General features: G+C 35.3%; 2 protein-coding genes across 2 annotated transcripts in view; one reads left to right on the top strand and one right to left on the bottom strand.

The window, feature by feature from the left end:
• The window catches only part of LOC119070122, a 57,680-nt gene that overhangs the window by 16,577 nt on the left and 17,072 nt on the right, over positions 1-24,031 (bottom strand). The window lies entirely within an intron of this gene.
• LOC119070125 (tyrosine kinase receptor Cad96Ca) lies at positions 618-23,737 on the top strand. Its single transcript, XM_037174445.1, has 9 exons — positions 618-1,371; positions 13,084-14,021; positions 14,874-15,027; positions 15,839-15,927; positions 17,757-17,896; positions 21,795-21,900; positions 21,998-22,137; positions 22,957-23,098; positions 23,357-23,737. The coding sequence occupies exons 1-9, from the start codon at positions 1,305-1,307 to the stop codon at positions 23,579-23,581; spliced, it is 2,001 nt and encodes a 666-aa protein (XP_037030340.1). The 5' UTR covers positions 618-1,304; the 3' UTR covers positions 23,582-23,737.

Raw genomic sequence — 24,031 nt, 5'->3', positions numbered from 1 at the left:
TTTATACTTTCATTGATGTACAGTACTACTCATGCTTGAATTGCGTTGAGAAAATGCTTGGTTGTGTCAAAAGCTAAGAACAATCAAAAGGAGAAAAAATAAATTTTGCTATTCGCTCATAGATTTTGCAATCCAATTATCGGTACCATTGACTACCACTTTTATCTGTACTTAGAAACCTAGATACCGGTATGTGTTTATCCAAGGTATTTAGTATGTTCTATAAATAGCATCTATTTGTCAAAATTTGTGTGTCACCGCCTTCGTGATCAACTCAGATGTGTCTTAACCTGTTCTTTCAGAACCTTGTGTTTATCATTCATCGGTAAAGTAAATCCGAAAAGAGTTACAAAAGAGGTACAGAGAAAAAGAGTTGCACGTTTTAAAAAGAGAGTTGCAAATCGAGTGGTATGCCCCTCGCTCCGTATCTATCTAGCGGATATGTACGTCAATTTAACTAAAACGTGGTTTTCCCCCCGAAACCCAAATTCATTGATAAAATGTTCATGATCTAACCCATTCAGCAAAAATCAAACAGTTTAACACAAAACTCGTGAATCCCACTCTTTTCTTCGCAGCAAAAATATATTTCCTTCACTTCTTGGGTTGAATCAAAACAATGTTTTGAGTATGTGTTCAGTTGCCGAAGCGATTTAATTAACGAACGATCATTAATTAAATCTGAGAAGATTTTCTTAGATCCGTGATATTGTGCAATTAATTTGACGGATATAGAAATAATTGCAAGAATATTCCCCCATTAGTGAATTTTTTGGCTGGAAAAAAGGGTGTCTGGTGTGATGTGTTGTGTTTATTCGGAGAGAAATGGTGTGTAATACTTTGACTGGAAAAATGTTTAAAGTTTATCGTTTGAAATGAAATTTCTATAAAAGTATAATTGAAAGAAAAAAGAGAAATCGCGACTAACGGTGAATGGCTAAACAGTCTGCATGAAATAAAATTAAATAAAAAAAATTGAGAAAATAAAATAAACGAAAAATTATATCAATTTTTTTTGGTGTTGTGCATTGTGTGTGTGTGTTTCGGTGGAATTGTGTTAATCAAAAATTTTGTTTTTATTCTTGAAGAAAGTAAATTATCCCAATAATAATGTGACAAAATCTCCACATTCATGTTCAATGGACGCATTCAATTTTACATTGATTGTGAAATGCGAAAAACGAAACCATCCGATAAAGATGGTGGTGATGATGATGAAAAATCGACAAGTAGTGCTAATAAATGCTTAATATTTCTTTTATGTAGTAAATCGTTGATCACAAGAAATCATTTATACCAACAACATGGCAACTAATACAACTGTTGTATGGATATATTTTGTAATGGTTTCAGCATGTCTTATTCACAAAGGTGGGTTTAACGAAATCTTAACAAAATTATTATAAATTCTATACATAACACGAAATTTAAATAAATTTGAACAACACAATTCGATTGCATTTTTCTAATAGGAATTTTATATGGTAAATTGCTTCGGGGCAAATTGATTAATTGAATGAGAAAACGATTTTCGGTTCTGGTGTTTAGTGTTAGAAAAGGCAAATTATTCTCGATAATTTATAGTCAAATCCGCAAACGAAACAAAGGAAGGGTTTAAATGGTTTTTAATTGGTTTTTCGAATGGTTTGTTGCTTATTTTCCACTGACACTGGCAACGATATCCAATGAATCACACACCGATTTGGATCGTCGTGCTAGTCACAGTGTTGGCTGTTTGGGTAACCCGTTTAAATTTAGTGAAAGTATATTTCTTGCGGGAAAATGTATTCGGACGTTACATTTTAAGATGATCTCAGCTGAAAGAACCACCAGCAAATGCATTACAGTACTTGAATACCACTTTATCATGATATCGGTTTTAGCACTCTACCATTTTGGATTTGTACTTTTACCGGTTTTTTTTTTCTTCTTTCTTCTCGACAAACAAGAATTTCAGTTGTAAATGTCGGGTTTGGTTTGTATAGATTTCTGGATGAGAATTCTTTTCCACATCTCCTAACTTCTGGAAATGGATAGCATCGATAGAAATGTACGTATATTGTTATGATGTTGGTAGAACAAATACGTATGAACGTATTATTAGTTGCTCGAACCTTCGATTCTAAAAATCATCTTACGATGGTTCTTGCTGAGTGGAATCTATTGGAACACAAATGTTGGAAGAAAAGATCTATCTTTAAAACTCGCTTTGGAAGCAAAATACAATCGGTCAATTATGCCGGAACAGGAAGTAGATAATAGTGCAGACCTAGGCCCAATTTTAGTAAATTTTCCAAAGTTTACCAAAGTTACCAAAATCAAATTTGATAAATTTTTCCAAATAAATTCGCCATTAATAGGCCCTTATGCTGACTCTATCCCTCTTTTAAATGAGTACTTTCTTTCTACGTATTTTCAGTTTTCTGAACGTCAATTGAAAAAATGAATGAAGGAAATTGCAACACAGGACTGGACATTGTGGTTCAATTGGTCTTTGATTGTACTCTTCCATCACACAGTTAATACGTTCTTTCAAACCAGATTCCCCAAACCAGATTGACGAGTGTAGATTTGAGAGTCAAAGCCAAGGGCAATCACACAGTTAAAAAGATAGTATCGTTCGAGTTGTGTATGAAACTTTTCTTGTCAAATGTTTCAAGAATATTTTTCCTTTCGCTTTGTGGAGGACATAGTTAAGAATTCTTGTATTTCATTAGTATTAACATTCAGTTAAACGACAGCATTAGCTAGTAGGGCGTATCGAATTTTGCAAATTTTAAGGACCGCGATAGCCTGTGTGCGGAAAACGTAGATCATCGAAAACTGTGTCCGGGCATGTGGTTGATGAATCCGATGGAGCCATGGAAGAAGTTCCCCCGGGCGGCTTTAAGTTTCCGATGGTCATAATTCGGAAAGTTGAGAGTATTTTTGAAAACAATGTTCTAGCGGGATGTAGAGCTTTGAAAACTCTACAAATCTACCGAAGAAACCGATGGTCCAAAAGGTGCCATTGCCAAGATTGCCTAACATCGAAAATGTGACCATTTGGTTTTTGACTTATATTTCCTGAGAGACAAATAATTTTTTTTTAGCCTGTGGTATGAGGTGGTAGAGGAGGTCGAGCACTTCCAGTACACTAGGCATGTCCCGATGAAATCACTTGAAATCACTTTTTTTAACTTTTTAATTGGAACTTTTAAGAGTGGCCACGTCGCCCACGAAGCAAGTGCAGACACTGCAACCGGTGCTGTTGAGTCGAGGACACCTTGGCCAGTAAGTATGCATAATACTCCACGACAGTAGCTGAACTTTTTCACAAAATATCTGTGATTTCGATGTGGCACACTTTGTACTACAAAATCGGAATAAATTGAATTTATGAGAAAAACGAGAAATAATCGATTTAATTAGTTATTTCACCCACGAATAGTAGTAACAAGTCGATTTCGTTGCAAATACACAGATTATACATATTTTTCGATATATTTACGAAAAATTGAAGTTCGTAGTATAGTTTTTCAATTCATGTGCCACATCGAAATAACAAATATTTTGTGAAAGAGTTCAGCTACTGTCATGGAATATTATGCATACTTACTGGCCAAGGTGTCCTCGACTCACCAGTACCGGATGCAGTGTCTGCACTTGCTTCGTGGGCGACGTGGCCACTCTTAAAAATTCCATTCACAAATGTTATAAAAGTGATTTCAAGAGTATATCCGATCGGGACATGCCTAGTGTACTGGTAGTGCTCGACCTCCTCTACCACCTCATACCACAGGCTAAACAAAATCATTTGTCTCTCAGGAAATATAAGTCAAAAACCAAAAGGTCACATTTTCGATGTTAGGTAATCTTGGCAGTGACACCTTTTGGACCATAGGTTTCTTCGGTAGATTTGTAGAGTTTTCAAAGCTCTACATCCCGCTAGAACATTGTTTTCAAAAATACTCTCAACTTTCCGAATTATGACATTCGGAAACTTAAAGCCGCCCGGGAGGACTTCTTCCATGGCTCCATTGAATCCATCAACCACATGCCCGGACACAGTTTTCGATGATATACGTTTTCCGCACACAGGCTATCGCGGTCCTTAAAATTTGCAAAATTCGATACGCCCTATTAGCTAGTGCTTATCGCTTGTTTTCGTCGTCGCTGTTGATAAACAGATTAACAGTCTATATGACGACAAGATTTGATTTGTTCGTTTAGAGACCTCACTAACAGTCTTTTACTGCCAATAACAAGCGCAATATGGACCACCGGCTGAACGTGACTTCTGAACCACGCCTCGAAGTATGCAAATACTCTCTGATGAAAACTAGTAATTGATAACACACCTAAATGTACGCTAGAGACATATGTACAAATTCATCGTATTGGGGTTACGTCATACACTGCAACTACCCAAATTATAAAGCTTTGAGGGTTTTTTTATAAGAAAATATTTTTTGTCATAATCGTAACACTGCAACCCATATTGGCTTAAAGCCGTTTATAGCCGCATTCAGACGAAATTAGTTTGTGATAGAACTTTTCGTTTGACCTATCGATGGTTTGACCACATTTTTGTGCAATAGAATGTCTTAAAACAGCGTAAAATCAACGATATGGTTCCGCAATTTCGTAATTTTTGATGGGCCGGCCACCAAACAATCTGCGTAACCTTCCAATTAGAAAAGCTTAACTTGAATTTTCCAACAAATTTCTTAATCTATTGTTTTCTTGATGCCATAATATTGCGTAACGCATCGCTAAAATTCTATGATTACGCTATCGTCAGATTTATATCTGATGATGATGACAATAATTAATATTCAAGCCATTTGAATAATTGAATTATCATTGTGGATACATTGATGTAAATCGCTCCAGAAAATATGTCGATTTCCATAAAAAAAGAGCAGAAATTCGCAAGGAAAACATTTCCCTCTTATTCAAATAAATTAGTCCTGAACAACGACGAACATTCCTTTTAATATTGAGTGTTTTTCGTCTCAATAAAATTGATTCAATTTGTCCAACCTTCGATTAAGCAAAACTGAATATTTAAATTAGTTTCGAATTCGATTCTTGATTGAAAGTGATTATGAAATTATACAAATCCTCTGCCTTCTCTTGTGCTTTTCCATTAAAGTTTCTGTTCAATTCAATTTATACGCAAAAATTATTTAAATTTTATCGAGTCATAGAAACGAACCGAAGGCGATTGGTAAATGCCACAGTAGATATAAAAAAAATTAAGAAAGATTTTTGTTTATACCAGCAAGGCAAGGTCCTGCCGAAATTTGTGGTATACGTCAAAATGCCAATGAGTGATCTTAAATACATTCTAGAGACAGAAGTATCGAATGATGCTATTTCGTGAAAGTACAAATCTAATTCGACAATTTGATATTCATCACAAGCCTTCTCCTTTGATCACGAATTTAATTCTGATCGGAATTGCTGAAATCGTCAAAGCAGTGTTTGTAGTTAGTCGACTGTTTCCAACCTTTAAAAAGTTCATTGTATTCATCGTGAGTCGTCAGGTGTGTATTCACTTATAGTTTTATGTATATCTAAGCTACCTCCTACTTACGTACGGTATACATACTAAATGGTTCGCTCCTTTCAAGCTTATAATAGTTAGTTCAGACATTTAGTTTATAAAAGGTCAGGTCGCATAAAAGTTACTTCCTTAACGCCCCCTTTTTTCCCTTGTCATTGATGACAAAAGAAAACGGATTTTCGTGTATCTTTGGATTAATGTTAATGAATTTTCGTTCGCAATGCCAACGACAGGTTTTTTTCCCTTTACTATGAATATTTAAAATATGTGCCGTGATACGCTTTCAACGGAATGAAGAAAAACAGCACTCAATGTGAACAACATACATTTGGAGCAAACACTGGCAGACAAATTTCCAGGAAGGAAGGAAAACAGAGATTAAAGTATTGTTTCATTGTTTCTGCACAACTAAAATACTACCGTAGCAAGTATCAATTTTTGCATGCTAATATGATTTCAACCACTCACGGATGTCTCTCGAAAAAAAATATTAACAAACGTCTTTCTTGAGGCGTGCATTCATTGAAATATTCTCTGAAGAGTCGCTTTAAAAAGAACATGCTCGAGATGCTAGTGGAAAGAACTTTACTTGCAGTGTCCAACGGAAATGGTTCATTACCTGATGACATTGACGATAGTTTTAATTTCTGTGAAATTCCATAGAAACTGTCAACTCGTCAAAATAAAAATGTGCAACCGATGATGTAATCAACATTTTTGTGACGATCAAATGAAATATGGCGAATGTGAAGAAAGTTTGTTCCCGACCGATTCGAGTTGTATTCTTCAAAAGCACATTCTGATTTTCCGTGGAAAACTTAGAATTTGTGCTGAAACGATCGATTTTGTCTGACTCCGAATAAAAAGTAAAATTTTCCAGAATGGCAATAATTTCACTCCGAAGTAGTTGCACCTCTATTCGTTGTGTAATACACAATCGAAAGGTCAACAGCTGTCAGTTGTCACACCGTAAAATCAATATGTTTACACAGTTGACGATAATCGTGTTTGTGAGGTTATAGCGGAATGTAGTTACTTGACTCATTTCGATACAAGAAATATGACTTAGAGCTAGGTTACTTAACTATGGCTATAGGCTAGGCGCTAACGTTAATTAAATACTGGAAAGGTATAAATCGTGAGATACACTGGTTCATTAAGCAGGGACGTTGTGTATTTTGTGCAACTGTTAAGCTATAAACTATACATTTTTAGAGTAAGTAATAAATATTATGCACCTGTGTGATACAGGTGCATATCATTTTTTATGTCTCGATGCAAAGATAAACTCCCTCTCCGACCTGATGCATAATGTTGGTCCTACCATACAGATACATATAAAATTACAACATCGCCGACGATATCAAAAGAACGTCATCCACTTTATGCTTCTAATCTCTGTTTCCACACAAATTTCTGCAAACGCACGCCTAAGCTATTCACATACAAATATGCCAATGGATTGAAGTGACATCGTTACATCATTACAACCTTACTAAAGTCCACAAAGTCCATGGTTGGATCAATCATCTGATAAGCCATATTTGATTCCACGAATGAGTCAGTTCTTCAACAATTTCATGGTCTGGTTAAAGTTCAGAAACGATTCAAATTGATGAGTAAAATATCTCCCATTTTATGGCACAAGTGATGGACGTGTTGTGTGTGTATTAACCTCGGGTTAGAGGTGTGCGGGCCGATGTTTTTTTGAAGCCCGTCCGGCCCGAAGCCCGGTCCGAAATTCATTTTTAAAGCCCGGCCCGAACTGGCCCGACGTATTTATAGCCCGTCCGGCCCAAGCCCGATCGGGCTGGATAAAAACTCGGACGGGCCGACATTTTCGGGCGGCCCGAAAGCAAATTTCATATAAAAAAGTGCGCGAAACTTTGAAAATCGGGCCAAAAATTTGGTTTTTTAGGTCCGGTCCAAGTTCGGCTCGACAGATTTGAAGCCCGCCCGGCCCAGGCCCGGTCGGGCCGGATAAAAACCCGGGCGGCCCGACATTTTCGGGCGGCCCGCACATCTCTACCTCGGGTTCGCCTCGGATGATCAACAGACATCACAATTCTATCATCTGTCCATTTGATATGCAATGTAATATTTTCTCTTTCTCGCTCAACATGAGTGACTTGCAGACTTGATATTTTAGTCCTTCTTTACGTCTACCCTCATTTTTCAATGTTTAATATTTGACAAACAAACAGACGGTTGTGCAAAATGTAAAATCTTCAAGAGAGCTCGATTTTTATTTTTGAAGCGACCTATTTTCCTGCCTCCGGTCTCTATGGACACAAAAAAAAAAACAGAAGTGCTACTGATTCAACTTTGCATACCTTTTCACTTCATCGGTATGTCGGAGGAATCGAAATGTTTCCGGACATCGAAGTTAGGGAAAATATTTTACTCGTAATGTCAAAATGTTAGCGTTACGAATGATCCATTAGGGAAATCAATTAAAAAATAAGAAGAATCCACCACCGAAGATCATTGATTCGTTGCATTTTCTGTTCGAACAAATCTTATGACTCAATAGCACATTATTCCAATCAAAAGATAACAACTTCAGCACGTACAGCACTTCAGTTTTTTTTTTTTTAAATAAAATAAAAGTCTGAATGGAAAGTCAAATTATCAACGCGATTTTGTTTAAAAGCTTACTTGTCAATGCTATATTTAGTCTCATACTTCTGGAAAAAATTCCAGACATTTTCATTCAATGTTATTTACAGAATAAGTTATTGACGAAACCGATCGATATTTACAATCTATATGTCTTTTGTATTCCGCGATACATTCACCACAGAAGTTTTTATGCTCTCTACCCAAACCAAACCCCATCTACACCCATCGATTTTATTTATATCATTTCATGAAACCCTTACAAAGTTGTGTAACATTTTCAGCTAAACACCCATGAAAAGTAAATTTACTCTTAAGGCTGGAGATAATCTGTTGAAAATATTTTTAAAAGTCACTATTTACCAGTGTTTATCTTTTTTGTTTATAGCCTTTTATCCGACAAAGCGTTTCTTTATTGAAGAAATAAGAGAGAAAAAAATATTTCAATTTTGTACTTTGGAAATGAAAGAAGACGAAAAAAAACAGTTTCAGGATCTTGCAACACACAGCTAATAAGAAAGAGAGGAAAAAATATAATTTCAAAAAGTTATTATTATACAACAGTTGATTTTCAACTCTAAAAACACAACTCGTCGTTCCCTCTGAATCGAAACGAAATACAACGTCCAACCAGACTTATAAAAATGAAAGTACAAACATGCGTGTAATCTTACGGAAACACGGAATGACGTCAACCACTCTTGGGTCTTAATATTTTATTTTATTCAACAGAAAATAAGAAGAAAAAAATGTAAAAAAAACCCACACACGGAAGAATCAGATTCGATTTTATATGTATACCCATTAAGCGAATGGTAAATGAATACATTTAAAATCGGTACACACTATAGATTGCTGAAAATCTTGAAGGTTGTCTCTCTGTTATTTCCATAGAATATGCGACGACTCAACCTTACTAAGCAATTTTAATCGCAATCACAATTCTAATTCTGTTCAAAATTATAATAAAAAGAGATTCGAATACCTCGACAACTATTTTACAAGGTATTTATAGACCATTGACCTATGATTTAGAAGTCAAATATTAATAATTTTTTTTTGTTGCATATCTGAATTCAGAAGAAAAACAATTTGCGAAATATTACAAACTAGTTTCGACTTAGTATCGACGTTACACGAAATCAAAACGGGGGGCAAATTATTTGTGTGCTATTGTAATGGTATTTTCTCCTTCAACTGAATATATGCTCAAACTTAAACTTGTCCTCACAGTTTTGGTCTCCGTTCACGTACATCATGGTCTGCTTCTATTGTTTAAATAGAAATGTCAAGTAATCAGATCTTAACAACGGAGATAAAACTGAATGACTGTGACTACTACTTCAGTTTTTATTCTTCATAGCCTCTATGGACTCAATACGTCCAATCTTTAGAAAATCCAATTTTAGCTTTTTAATAATTTTAAAAGTCTTAGCCAATTATGTGCTTCCCCGTCTATTATATTTTGGCGCAAAATTTGATTTAGCTAAGACATTTTCAAATTTTGTGCCAAAGTATGTTGACTGAACCAACTGTATGTTAAAATCGGTTTATTAGATTGAGCTCAAATGGGTTTGTGCATTGGGTCAAAATTACAGAATTTTTCTCGTAATTTGGTCTCTTTCAATGAAAAGTTTATTTATTTTTTGTTTAGCTAAAACACGCCTCTTTTCTATTGTTCTATTGTTTCACTTGTCGTTCTCACGTCGCTACAACTCACGATATTGCCTAAAATCTGCCATCCACAACAGATAAATGAATACTATTTTGATAGAAACCATGTACGCTTACAAGCAAGCAAGCAAGCAAACCTTGTGGAATAAATGGGAAAATTCTGGACGAACGGGGTGAAAGATTTGCACTGATGTACACCAAAGTACAAGTACATTGAACAAAGTGCAGATCTTTAGTTCTATAAATAGTGCATTGAAATAAACGACAATAACATGAGCCAGGCATGAGCGCCGCCGAAAATAAGCCGCCGATCAAGCCGCTGCCGGCCCTTTTTGAGCAAGCCGCGCCGCAGCCGAGCCGGTGCCAAAAACACGGCTCAAGCCGGCTTGAAACGGCTGGAAAATGAAATAAAGATTTCGAAAGGTGAATGGGTGAAATAATTTTGAAAACCGAGATTCCTGTTGATCCTAAGCAGCTCAAGTACTTTTTGAATTTTTTTTTTTTTCAAAATTAAGAAAATTTTGAAAATTTTCTTGAATTTTCATGAATTTTCCAGAATGGTATATTACGTCCTCGCTTCTAAGTTTGTTGTTTTGGCAAGTATGACCTTTGCGGAACGAGCCGAAGGCGCACAATCAGTTAATTCACAAATTTGAGAAAACTTTATCGATCTTTGCGAATTTTCTCGATTTTTTTTCTTTTCAATTTTTACTTGATTTTCGTGAGCTTTCGATTTCTTCTCGAAACCCATTTTCTTAATGAGTTAAATGAGTGTACTGGAGCATGATTTTCCATTTAGTTCAAGTTTTGAGGCAATAAAACTTGACGTGTTAGTGAACCTTAGACTTAGAGACTTGCTTGTAACAAGACCAGTTCCACTTGCACTTTGAACAACCTAATCTACCTACATTTTCGCTTTCCGTACAATTTCATTTTCATGCTTACTAGTTCATTTTCCATGAATTTATCTAAACGTTTTTATTTAAAAAAAAAAGTTAAAAGGAACCTCCAGCCGAGCCGTTTTAAGCCGGCTCAAGCCGACTTTTTCGCCGCCGCCGAGAAATGTTTTTCGGCTAGCCGCCGCCGAGGTTTCTCCGTCGGCGCTCATGCCTGACATGAGCTCGTAAAAAATATGGATTAAACTGCAAACACATTTGTCTCCGGATTTACTTAAAGTATTTAATTTTTAATTGCCACATTTATATAGTCTGAAAACAACAGTCACTTTTCCTCGATACAGTAATATCATGCAGAATGATTTTTTTGCATTCAGAATTAACAACTTTCTCGAAATTGCATTATAATGCAGTCGGTTGAGAAAATCGTATTTTTTAATGTATTTAATTTATAATGCGGTTTATTGCTGGTCTTTTTCACTATACATCCAACATATAATTATGAAAAGCTAATATTTATTAAAAACCTATCAATAATGCTGCAGACTATAATTGATAATAAATTGTGCATTCGAAATTGGATTACACATTTTGTACATTTCATTTCCATAGAGATATTTCTTGGAATTATATGACTGCATCACTCACCGTAATTTAACGGGCGTTTCAAAAGGGTTGGAAAATGCAAATATTCAAAATTTTGAAATAAAATTATTGCTCTTCAAATGAGTACGTAATACCGAAAATATATAATGAGTGGTTCAATTTGCCAGAGCATTTTCAACTTACCAATATTCCCTACGTTACAAACAAATTAAATGAAAAATAAAATCTCTGCGATATTCATTATGGCTGAGTTTAACTTTATAACTTTAAAAATGGGTAAATATTGAACGATATTAAATCATTCCATTTCTATTTGCTATTGGCATAATACTGTATAGTAGCGCCATTCCACGCGAATATCCGTCTCATAAAGGTTTCCTTATGTTACGTATGTTCCGGACCCATTATCCGGTTATATATAGTATAGAAGACTTTATAAATGCTACAACACGATAACGACATTGAAAGACAATGTTTTAGACTATTTACGAATACATTTTTCGATATTTTCACAAGCTTTTCCGAAAATACAATTTCTTACAGTAAGAGGCAGTGAAATTTCAGAATTTGCTTCAGCTGTTTTTCAGTTGACACACAAACAATGAAAACTATTTATACGGTTTTACGGTGAACAGCTGAAGCAAATTCATGCCGAAATTTCACTGCCTCTGACTGTAAAATTAGGGAAAAATGGGAAAATTTAGCAAAATATGAAAAATAGTGTGAAATCGTGCATTTTCGATTTTGATATTCACTTTTTGATTGAAAATCTTATATTGGCGCCTCTTTCGAGACCCTGAAAGTATATGGTAATTGGTAATGGACAATTTACTCAACTCAATAAGATTATTGCATAGCGCAATCGAAGTGCGCAGAGATTCAATTTTTGAACAGGTTATGGGCACAGACAAACGGAATAAGCACATCAAAATTGTGTGCAACAGAGGGCTCAATTATATCGATTGTAACAGAGGGTTGAATCTAATCGTTAGCAGTGGACTGAATCGAATAGGCGTATTGGCTGGATTGTGATTATACGCATTTTTCCATAATAATCTTGTCGTTTCGGAAAGAACAACAATCTCTCATCATTTCTGGAAAAAATATTCGCTTTAAAGAAAGTCTTTTCAATTCGCATGGAATGACTATGATAGTCAACTACTCAATATTCATCCGATTATAGGGTTATTTGTGCTTTAAGATTGAAATACTTGAACGAAATGATTTTTCTGCTAAAAAATTATTCCATTTTTCTCAAAGGCAAATTCGGATACGATGTTAGTTGGATTGAACAAAATGATGTTAATCTGCTAAAATTTAAATTGCTTTTCTGTAATTCGTTTCCAGGTTTTGATACTGTTCACATTTATACATAAATACGGTCGTTAGACAGTTTAGACTTTGGCTGTAAGTTTCACATTTTAAGCTAAAAATGAATGAATGGAAAATCGAGAAAGTTCGTCGAAGAATTCACTATTTGAATGAAGCATCTAAATTACGGTACAAGACACGTTAGGGAGTGTAAGTTTACCGTAAATAAATAACGCTGAGGGTTTCGGTTTTGCTGAAACTAAAAATAAAATATTTGACTTATCATTGCTGGCACTGGGCCAAACTCTCCATATACATACATGCATGTGTGTCGAATTGTGTAACATATAAATTACATATATTTCCCAGATAAACAAAAAATTATTCTACCTTTTGTGAGTGTTCCCTTTTTTCTTTCTCTTGCAGCGTTTGGCCAAATTGTATTCCAACAAAATACACCTCCCGTTATGCATTTGGAACGACATTGGCAAATTCCCGAAGATGAAAAAGTGGACACTAAAATTACTCGCGTTCGAGCACATGACAACGAAGACGACGTCTTAACGTATGATTTGGAACCAATAAGGCCATACAATCAGGAGAACACGAATGAACGATTACCATTTCGAATTGATCCGAACGGAAACGTTTATTTAAATGAATCGCTACTCGGTCGTGGCAACGAAAATTTCCTCCTTTACGTCACCGTATCGGATGGAAAAGTCACATCAAAAAATCAAATTTATGTGGAAATTTTAAGTAAAAATCCCAGTATGAATCCCACACGGCAAACTTACACACCAAACGCTGATTCGGTGATGTTGCCCCATTTTAATATATTTCCGGGTGGTAGACCACCACTCGCCAATCCGCCACCACTCAACTTTTATCCGCCATATCAAACAAACACTTACATTAAAAACGATACCAGTTCTGCTGATGGTGACGATAATAAAAATGAACCATCACACGAAATTAACGACAACAAAAATAATAAAACAACAGTGCTAGTAGCGGTCGACAACAATAACACACAACAAGAGCACGCAAACAACAATCAGCACCCCACTAATTTGAAAGACGACCATTCACTGAAAGTATTACCGATTCTATTTACCGTTGGTGGCATATTTTTAGCAGCTGGCATCATAGCAATATTAATATTTCGAAAGAACTTGTGTGCCTTTGGAAAATCCTTGAAGAAAAAAAGTAAAGAAGAAATGGCCAAAAAGTCAAACCAAAGCAATATTAGCAGTACGATTACCGAAGACAGTCGCAATTCTATGGTATTACAACATTGGAATGGACCAACGGCATTTAGCAACAGATATGTTCCATGGGAACGAGAAAATCAGCATATTCAGGTGAGATAATTTCCATAAAAAATAAAATCGAGTGTTCTTGAACACTCCATAAAAATGTGTGTAAAAGAGTCACTTATGTGCGAAAAATCCATTCAACGTCACCCCCTGGTTATATGTTAGTCCAGTCGTCGCATTTCCATTTTGAAAAATTGTTGTTTTGTCTTAAGGGTGTTAAGGGGTTCTAAGCAGGGTTTTTTTTAAAGAATTTTAATTCTGAAAAATTCTGAAAAAAAATCGAATTTTTTTCAGGAATTTTTTAAAATTAGAATTATATATTGAATTAGATCGTACAGAAGAGACATGCTCTACAGAAAACCTGTCTCATACGGCTATTCATCTGTTATCGATAACGATGACAAAAATAATGACAAGCTCTTGTTAATATGGTCCTTTATATTGTAAAATGCATGTTAAAAAAATTGAAGTACAAGATTTGAAATCAACAGAATAAAAGTACTTTGATCGATGGAAGTAATAGACTCGATAATAATACTGGTCATATGCTTGTCTAGACTAAGTCTTCTCCGTATAATTGCTACAAAAAATAGATTCTATCGCCCTTAGTTCAACGGGTTCAAAATCTCGAATGTAAAATAGAAAATGAAAACCGTTCACCAAAGTGCCTTGCCTAACGTAATTCAACTCATAAAAGTAAATTGAAATTTCTTTTTTTTCTCCCCCGATGGATGTAGCGTAGCACGAATAATAAAAGAGTTGCTAAATGAATGGAGTGGTTGTTTTTACAACACACATCCTATTCTCACACAATTTGCCTGTGTTGTACATTACACACACATTATATGATGCAACGTAACAAATGCTAATAAATTTTCTTATTCAATTTAATTTTAGGCAACGTCGCAGCTATCAACAAGTAGTACTATAGTGAATTCACCAATGAAATCAGATCGATGGGAATTCCCCAGGCATCGATTGAAATTTTTCAATATACTGGGAGAGGGAGCTTTTGGACAAGTGTGGCGATGTGAAGCCGTTGATATTGATGGTACGTATATCATTTTGGAATTTATAGTATATGGAACATTTTGTACAAGAGATAAACAAGTGAGTTATACATCTTCCGCTTACAAAATTGGTCCATAAGAAGACATTGTGTATGAAATGTGTGTGTCTGTGTGTGTAAGTGTTGGCTCATAAATTTAATAACTTAAAATTATCTGTTGGAAATGGAAGAGTTTAGGTATTTTGAACATTTTATTGCTTCGAAAATTAATGAAGTGAAAATTTGTTGGAAAGCTTGGTGTATACGATGTGTCGGACTAATGTAGGTTAGGTGTACATACCAGTGGAAGATATATTATTGTTGAAGAGAACACTTTAACCATGAAAAGGAAATTTTATTTATTGCAGTCGATTTAAGGAAATGAATGTGGCACTCTGCGTCCGATATAGAGTATTAGCACCACGATTTTGTCTTTATTTAATTGTCGACCTTTTGAGCGAATAGTGTTTCATTTCGATATATTCAATATGGTAAATTGGAAACAAATTCTAATTAATAGTTTGCTACTGCCGTCCGTCCTAATGTATTTTGTCAAATTGAAAATTCTGTAAAGTTCCATTACTAAGAAGATTAAATTTCCCATTCTATCCGATCGAGAGATTCCTTTGAATATTTTTCCAATGAATTACTTAGTTCAAAGTACTTACAATGCAGAAAGAAGTTCTTTTCTATTACGCAAATGTTCCTATACGACACAGTTTCCTTTCCGCACAGCGTTCATGGAATGTTATATTATGTTCACTCCCCAATGGATTATCTTTCGTATACATTTTATCTATTTTCGATTTTCCAGGAATCAAAGGAGTAACAACCGTTGCTGTCAAGACATTAAAGGAAAATGCAACCGAAATCGAACGAAATGATTTACATTCCGAATTGCAGGTAATTTTTTGTCGGTTATATGATGAGAGAGCGTTACAATATTATACACAAATTGTGCACAATGCGACTAGAGTACACATAGTATTGATTGGTAACCGTTCATTCAAGTAGACATTACTGCCCACAAAAAATAATGATGAGAGTTTCGGAATTGAATTGAATTGAATTCGGGTCATGCATTTTTTTATGTTACGGGGCCGAAAACGAGGATTTTTCGACCCCTTGCATGAACAATTTTTTGCGTCTCTGTTTCGAACGGAGCAATTTTAATTTAAAGGGGACCAGGCTCCGTCGGAGCTATTTTTTTAGCGACGTTTTATTTGTATGTCTAGATACCATAGTAGTCTAAAACCGCAGTCGTTAAATTTTTTTTATTGGCTAGTGGCAGAGGTTCAAAAGTCGAAAAAGGGTGTTTTTTCCCCTTGATTTATTGCCGCTTCAGACTATGGACAAACATGTGTGGGGGTTCATTGGATATGCGCTGTCCAGGAGATGCGGGACAAGCACAGATATCTCACATATTCCCAATCAATGTTCGAAAATAACAAAAAGAATGCCGAAGGCCGGAAATTTCGATGAGTTTCAAAAAGTTTAGCTGGGTCAATGTCCTGATACAGGCTTAACCTAGCTTTACAATGATACCCCACTTGCCATAAGGGCATAGAATAGTTTTTTTTTGTACGAAGGGAATAGTGTTACTCCACTCAAAGCCAAAAATTTTAATTTTAGGAAAATACATGCTGTTTTTGATGTCTGTTTGTATACGTTGATCCAACGTGTTAGATATCTGTGCTTACCCAGTATCTCCTGGACAGTACGTATCCAATGAACCCACACACATGTATGTCCATAGTCTGTAGCGGCAGTAAATCAAGGACAAAAAACTTTTTTTTCGATTTTTAAACTTCCACCACTAAAAGAAAAGGTGGGATCAAGGGCCGTCTAGACATACAAACAAAAATCGACGGAGCTTGGCCCACTTTAAAAATATTCCCTCAAGAAGTGAATTCGCTAAATGGTCTAGAATCAGTCGTTCGAAACAGAGACGCAAATAACTATTGTTCCTGCATATTTACCGTAAATGGATGTTCTGACCACATGTAACGTAATCAATTTTTTTATTTTTTTGTGGAAAAGTTGTCGTTTTGTTTATTAAGTTTTTTTTGTATTGCATCAAATAAACAATTCGGGCAATTGTTTGATTCAACGATTGTCGCAGCAATAAGTAAATCTTTTGAATTTTCGCATTCAATTTCTTTATTGGGTAATTGGTTGGCTTTTATCAAATGAAAAACCTTCTACAATTTGTTGGATAAAATTCAATTGAAAAAAAAATGAAAATCTCTCAAACAAACATATAAATCATACATGACCGATGTTTGAGTAGTTTTGTTTTTCCAGTTTAATCCGTTTCACTTTTCTGATACAATCCAATTCGCAACACACAACACACAAAATACATCCCCACATTTTTGTACATCATCATTAATTGTTACGCCTGGCATGAGAGTGCGCTTAAAGTTTTCTATTTAGTTAAAAACCGCTTTCCATAATTGGAGTACATGCTATTATGTTGTCATAGAAAATGTATGGAGTGTTAAGACAGTCAAAAATGTATTCACAAATTGCTGGAGCATTCGAACTTGTACATACCCTCTCTCTCTCTCTCCCTCTCTCTCTCTCTCTCTCTCTCTCTCCATATAATTTTCATATTACATAATAACAGTGGAACAATGATAATATTTGCTCGACTTTACGCTATATTCATATTGTACAATACACACAACTCTGAGGAGAAATGAATGTCTAATTAAATAACCATTTTCAAGGTAATGAAATCACTTGAACCGCATACAAATGTTGTCAGACTTTTGGGCAGCTGTACTGAAAAAGAGCCAATTTTTGTTATCTTGGAATATGTAAATAAAGGAAAATTACAGACGTACCTGAGAAATTCAAGAGCAGAAAGGTAAAATGAATTTTATTGCATAAAGTACGTTAAATTAAAAATTTTTGTTTGAATTTTCTTAATAATTAATTAGGAAAACTGTCGGAAGCAGAATGTTCTATAGAAGCAACTTTTATTTACTTTAGGATACGAAGGCAAACATTTACACATTCCTACGTTTATGTTACGTTTGTTCTTCATACATATAGTGGAACAAATGCTAAACAAATATCACTCTGTTTATGAATATAGGTCTCTCCATTCTCTCTCTTTCTATCCCCGTTCGATGTATAAAGATCACTAGCTATTTTCCTATTACATTTGGACAGGCCACCTACAAGTATCCACTCGCAATAGTTTTAGGCAGGCACGTGTGTGCAAATAATGTTTTTGCCAGCGAAGAACACACCTGCGTGAATTCTCTTTAAGCTTCCTGAACACATATGGCATCATTTCATCATAACTTTTACCATTATGCTGACAAACAATGACTTTCTTCATATCATTCGAAAGGCGGGAGCGAAGCTTGCGAAAATTTTTGTTGTATCACTTTTACAGTTCAATGACATCATCTAATCATTTTAATTTCTGATTCCCTGTTCAATTCTCACTCATTTCGCTATTTTTACGATTTTCTAGTTTTTCAATCAATTCCGGATCTCCTTTGCAAGGACAGATTTCTGGTCATTTATCGATTTCTGGTCAATTCCCGATTTTTGGTACTTTCTCGGTTTTTGGTCATTTCCCCATTTCCGGTCATTTTCCCGCTTCTTTTCTCCTTTTCATTATTTATTTTCGCTGGGCCGGGTAGATTTCCCGGTATTCGGTCTTTCGGCAAAAAAGGATACACATTATTTGCACACGCTGACAGTCTGTATGACCTAATGTACCTAATGAAACATTTTTGAAATGGTCATCGCTGTAACAATTTCAAATTAAGAGTGATATCGCCAAATCTTCAGGTGATTGAGAAACAAGCGGTCTCCGATTTTAATGAGTGATAGCTCGTTGGATTCGTCTTTCAATTCTAGGAAACACGTGTCTTTCACTTTTTCTTAAAAAAATTTGTTTTCTGTGAGAAGCGCTCAAAAGTGAAGACATGTCAGAGGGTACCGAAAACAGTTTTTCGGCAATAACTCAAGAAAAAATTATTTTAAATGGTTATAATGTTGTACGATTGTCGGCCTTGAAAAGACCTACAGGTAGAGTATACGCACCGCTTGGTGCTAGTTGATCCACTAGAGTTATGACTAGAAATATAGTGAATGTTCGGAGAGTCCGCCTTCTCTGCAGCTTCGATGTACCACGGAACTGAGTATGGGGTGGTGTAGCTGGCCTCACCCACTATCGTTGCACATATAAATGAATCCAGTACTTTTGGGCTGCAAGCCTACAGAAGTCTTGAAAAAAAAGTTGGTGCCAAAATGTAGATTTTTTCCTTCTTTCTGAGGGCCCAACTGCCAGAAGAGCATCTGGAACGGTACTTCTTCAATCATTTTTTATTGTCTACTATTCTTTCACCTTATCAATAGAAAAACGCTTCGCTATGTCGCGAATATATCAGATCCACTATTAGTAATATCAAGAGAAAAATCATTAAAGTTTTCTCCGAGGATTTTAGTCAAATAAAGTGTTAGCGTATAGCAAATGACCTCAGGAGTCCGGAACAGTAATTAGTTTTTCAATTGGACCGATATTTGCTACGCGACAGGAGTTTGGAAAAACGATACGATCAAGTGGGAGCAAACGGTTTTCCAAACTCCTGTCACGTAGCAAATATTGGTCTAATTGAAAAACTAATTACTGTTCCGTAGTCCTGAGGTCATTTGCTATACGCTAACACTTTATTTGACTAAAATCCTCGGAGAAAAATTTAATAATTTTTCACAAGAATTACTAACACTGGATATGTTGTAACGACCTATATTCGAGTCAAAGTGAAGCGTATACGGTAAGGGAATAGTAGACGATACAAAATTACTCACGTAGAACCGTTCCAGACGCTGTTCTGGCAGTTGGGCCCTCAGACAGAAGGAAAAAATCTACATTTTGGCACCAACTTTTTTTTCAAGACTTCTGTAGCTCCGTGGTACATTGAAGCTGCAGAAAAGGCGGACTCTCCGAACATTCACTATATTTCTAGTCATAACTCTAGTGGATCAACTAGCACCAAGCGGTGCGTATACTCCACCTGTAGGTCTTTTCAAGGCCGACAATCGTACAACATTACAACAATTTAAAATAATTTTTTCTTGAGTTATTGCCGAAAAACTGTTTTCGGTACCCTCTGACATGTCTTCACTTTTGAGCGCTTTTCAAAGAAAACAATTTTTTTAAAGAAAAAGTGAAAGACACGTGTTTCCTAGAATTGAAAGACGAATCCAACGAGCTATCACTCATTAAAATCGGAGACCGCTTGTTTCCAAAGTTAAAAAAATCACCTGAAGATTTGGCGATATCACTCTTAAATTATAAATGTCCCTCGATAGATTAAATATGTTGAATATCAATAATGTTACGAAATCGAAAATGACTTCGAATCGGTTCTTGCAAATGCGATAACCGTCGGTTCGACTATAAATAATGCATCGAACGTCGATATTTCGAAATAGATTATTGATTTAAGTGATGTCACCAGAATTGATGATTTAGCGATTTATTTAGTTTGTTTCGCGTCAATTATTCGTACCATGAAAGTATATGCATTCAGATTGCCTCAACTACATTGAAAGTATCTACGAGTAGATAAATTTAGCGAATTTATGAGACAATTCAAAGTTTACAAAGCTTTCCAAACATCATCTCAAAGAAGGAAGCTTGTTAAATTAGGAAAAAATTTCTTAAATTATTTAATTGAATTTCATTGCCTTCAGTTTATTTGATCGTCGATTCACACACTCAGTACATTTACCATGTGAGATTTGCCAATATTAAACTTCGCTGCCAAACAGTGTCAGTTTGAGATTTTGTACTTTCGATGTTAGCAGATGGATGCTGGCTGATGCTCAGCAACAGATTTAAACGGTAAACTTGTATCATCCCATCACCATGTAATTGTTAGATTTCAACATCGACTAAGACTCGAATCAGGTCAACTCAGATCATTGTGATAGATACTACTCCAAAGGTTTGTAGCCGTTGACGATGTACACATCGAAACGTATTACAATCAGGTCAACTCCAGGTTGAACCACACAGGTCATCTTCAGCTTCCACCTAACAGATCAACCTGTTCACAAAATTTGACATTTAATACGTTCCCTACCGTATCATTGGACATTGTCATATGATCGGAAACCCACTGCCACCGACTACAAACTACAATAACCGAACACAAAGATTCCGACTATTTTAGAGTTGTCTACAAAGTGTTCGAGGTAGTTTAGCACGCTCTGACCTCTAAAGCTGTACCTGACGGGAAAGTTTAAACAAAAAACATCTGAAAGAAACGAATTGTACGAAGTATCGAGCTTGACTCAACGCTTATTATAGTCTATCATCAAAAATGACACCAGATTCGGAATGTCTAAATTTGTAAAAGATCGTAAATATTCGACATTTAACCCGAAATTCCAGCCAATTAAAATTGAACCAATTTTCCATTAACTTTACGATCGCTTTCCTTATCTCATGCGGAAAATATGCGCACAGTATAGAATGTGTACGGTGTAGCACGCCTAAAAACAATCATATTTATCGTCCCTTTCACAAAAACATTCCAGCTCCATTTACGATGCAATAGTAACATTCAGTTTTATCAAGAAATCTTCCAATTAAATTCAACTTAATTTCAAAAATTTTTATCTTCTCTCCGTTTTCTGGCATTTCCTTCTATCCTGCTACCATTTTCTTCTTCATGAAAAAAAAAAAACGACGAACCATCATACAGTAAATTCATTTTCTAATTTCAATTTTGCAGACATTATGGAAATACTCATGGAAAATCAAATGTTCTCACATCGGGTGACCTGACGTCATTTATGTACCAAGTAGCGCGAGGAATGGACTATCTTACATCTCGAGGGGTGAATAAATTTCGTTTGAATTACACAAAAAGAATTTTTTTTCTTTTGGCTGAAAAATGCAATTTAATATTCATTTTCGATCCTGTTCCGCTTTCAGATCATCCATCGAGATTTAGCTGCCAGAAATATATTAATAACCGACGATCATCGATGTAAAGTAGCAGATTTTGGTTTTGCACGTGATGTTATTACCTCAAAAGTATATGAGCGGAAAAGTGAAGGAAAATTGCCGATTAGGTAAAGTGCTTTTGTCATTTAAACTCCCATTGACTTTTATGTGAATGTGTGTGTATGGTATATTCCATTATACAACAAAGGCGTTCGAGCCAATGTTACATCTCGTATACATAATACAGTGCATACAATGAAAATTAGCAAACATTTTCTATTTCGCATAAAATCTAACACGCCACAAAACTATACTGGAGGTGCGGGAAAACAGGAAAAGTGTTCACTTCAAAGACTTTTAAACTTTTTTTCCGACGGAAAACAGGGAAATACGCTGGCTGTATTAAGACCCACCATAAATTTTTTTAAATGAATTTCTCGTGGTTTACCTCTGTTTTGGGTGCCCACCTAACTTTCTGTCGTAAAAGAGTTATCGAAACTCAACGAGAATTACTCCAAAACAAGGACAGAAGTTTGTAGTAAAGTTGCAGGAGCAGTGATTTTGTTTTGTTTCGCCTGTTTTTCACTAGTCTTTCTGGATGTTTTCGCTCATAAATCGTGTGTCAAATGAAAGGTATCGAGAAATTGCATGTTTTGCGTGTTTTGATATGATTTTCTCGTATATCACCGGGAATATCTGCTGAACAATGATGTACTATACGTCAAATGATAGATTTTCACTAGACCAGTCAGAAAATATATTTTATTTGAAAATCGAATTCGTGGATCGGTAATGTGAATGAATGCTTAAAAGTCTTTGAATGGTGCACTTTTCCCGTTTTCCCGCACCTCCCAGGGAGGCACGACAAGGCACGCACAATTTTCAGTTGAATCCTTTTATCGTTTTGACTATTTTTTCCATTTTCTTTTTCTCTTCCTCTTTTCTAGGTGGATGGCGATTGAGTCGTTATACGACAATATATTTTCGGTAAAGTCAGACATTTGGAGTTTCGGAATTTTGATGTGGGAAATTGTTACATTAGGGTCAACTCCATATCCTGGAATAGCAGCGGCAGATGTTATGCGAAAGGTATGTAATGGAATACAAATAAAATGAACAAAAGAGATGAAATAGAGGAGAAAGGAAAATAGAAAAATTGTTCGAAGGGATATACATTTTCGGTTATGATATTATGTAATTCAAATGAAATATCAAAAAAAAAGCTTCGAGTATTATCATGCCCGAGATGTGTGTTTTACTCCAACAGAGAGAAAAAGAAAACTGTTGGAAAATTGATCTGAAAATAAAAATATCTGAAAAATAAATTTATATTCAACGCATGTTTAGGTACGTGATGGTTATCGATTAGAGAAACCTGAACACTGCCGCCGAGAATTATACAACATTATGTATTACTGTTGGGCCGAGGATTTCAATGAGCGACCATCATTTAGTGAATTGGTGCAATTGCTTGATAAATTGCTGTTAACTGAAATGGATTACATCGAACTGGAACGATTTCCCGACCACAATTACTATAATATGTTGAATTTAAGTGGAGAAAAATTATAGAAATTCGATTTTCTTTTAATTTATTTTCGTTTTGATTTAGGTTCTATGTACGCTAACGTTGTTCAATTTTAAAATGTAATATCTCTTGTTGTAATTTAATTCTATTTATAAGCATAAATGTATAACTCAGACAATATTACATTATCTTTTACAAAAGCAATTGGAACACATTTCCGGATCTTTCTATTAGACTCCTACGAAACGTGGTATAAGGTGGCGGGACATTTCCACACCGTCAATATCGTCAGGAACGATATTATCGTTTTTTTGGACGATAGTATCGTCTCAAAATCGATATTATCGTTTTTTAGACGATACTATCGTCCAAAAAAAAGATATTATCGCCCAAAAAAATTTCATCCAGTACGATAATATCGTCTAAATTGAAAAATTCTAAAATATTGTCTTGACGATAGTATCGTTTTCTTGTCGATATTATCGTTCAAAAAA

Source organism: Bradysia coprophila (assembly GCF_014529535.1).
Source record: "Bradysia coprophila strain Holo2 chromosome X unlocalized genomic scaffold, BU_Bcop_v1 contig_473, whole genome shotgun sequence".
NCBI classification, from domain to species: domain Eukaryota; kingdom Metazoa; phylum Arthropoda; class Insecta; order Diptera; family Sciaridae; genus Bradysia; species Bradysia coprophila.
This window is presented reverse-complemented; position numbering and strand designations above follow the sequence as displayed.

Coding starts and splice junctions, on each gene's coding strand:
- LOC119070125 (XM_037174445.1), top strand. CDS start 1,305: ATGGCAACTAATACAACTGTTGTATGGATATATTTTGTAATGGTTTCA. Junction 15,028..15,838: donor TGAAGCCGTTGATATTGATG/GTACGTATATCA, acceptor TCGATTTTCCAG/GAATCAAAGGAGTAACAACC. Junction 15,928..17,756: donor ATTTACATTCCGAATTGCAG/GTAATTTTTTGT, acceptor ACCATTTTCAAG/GTAATGAAATCACTTGAACC.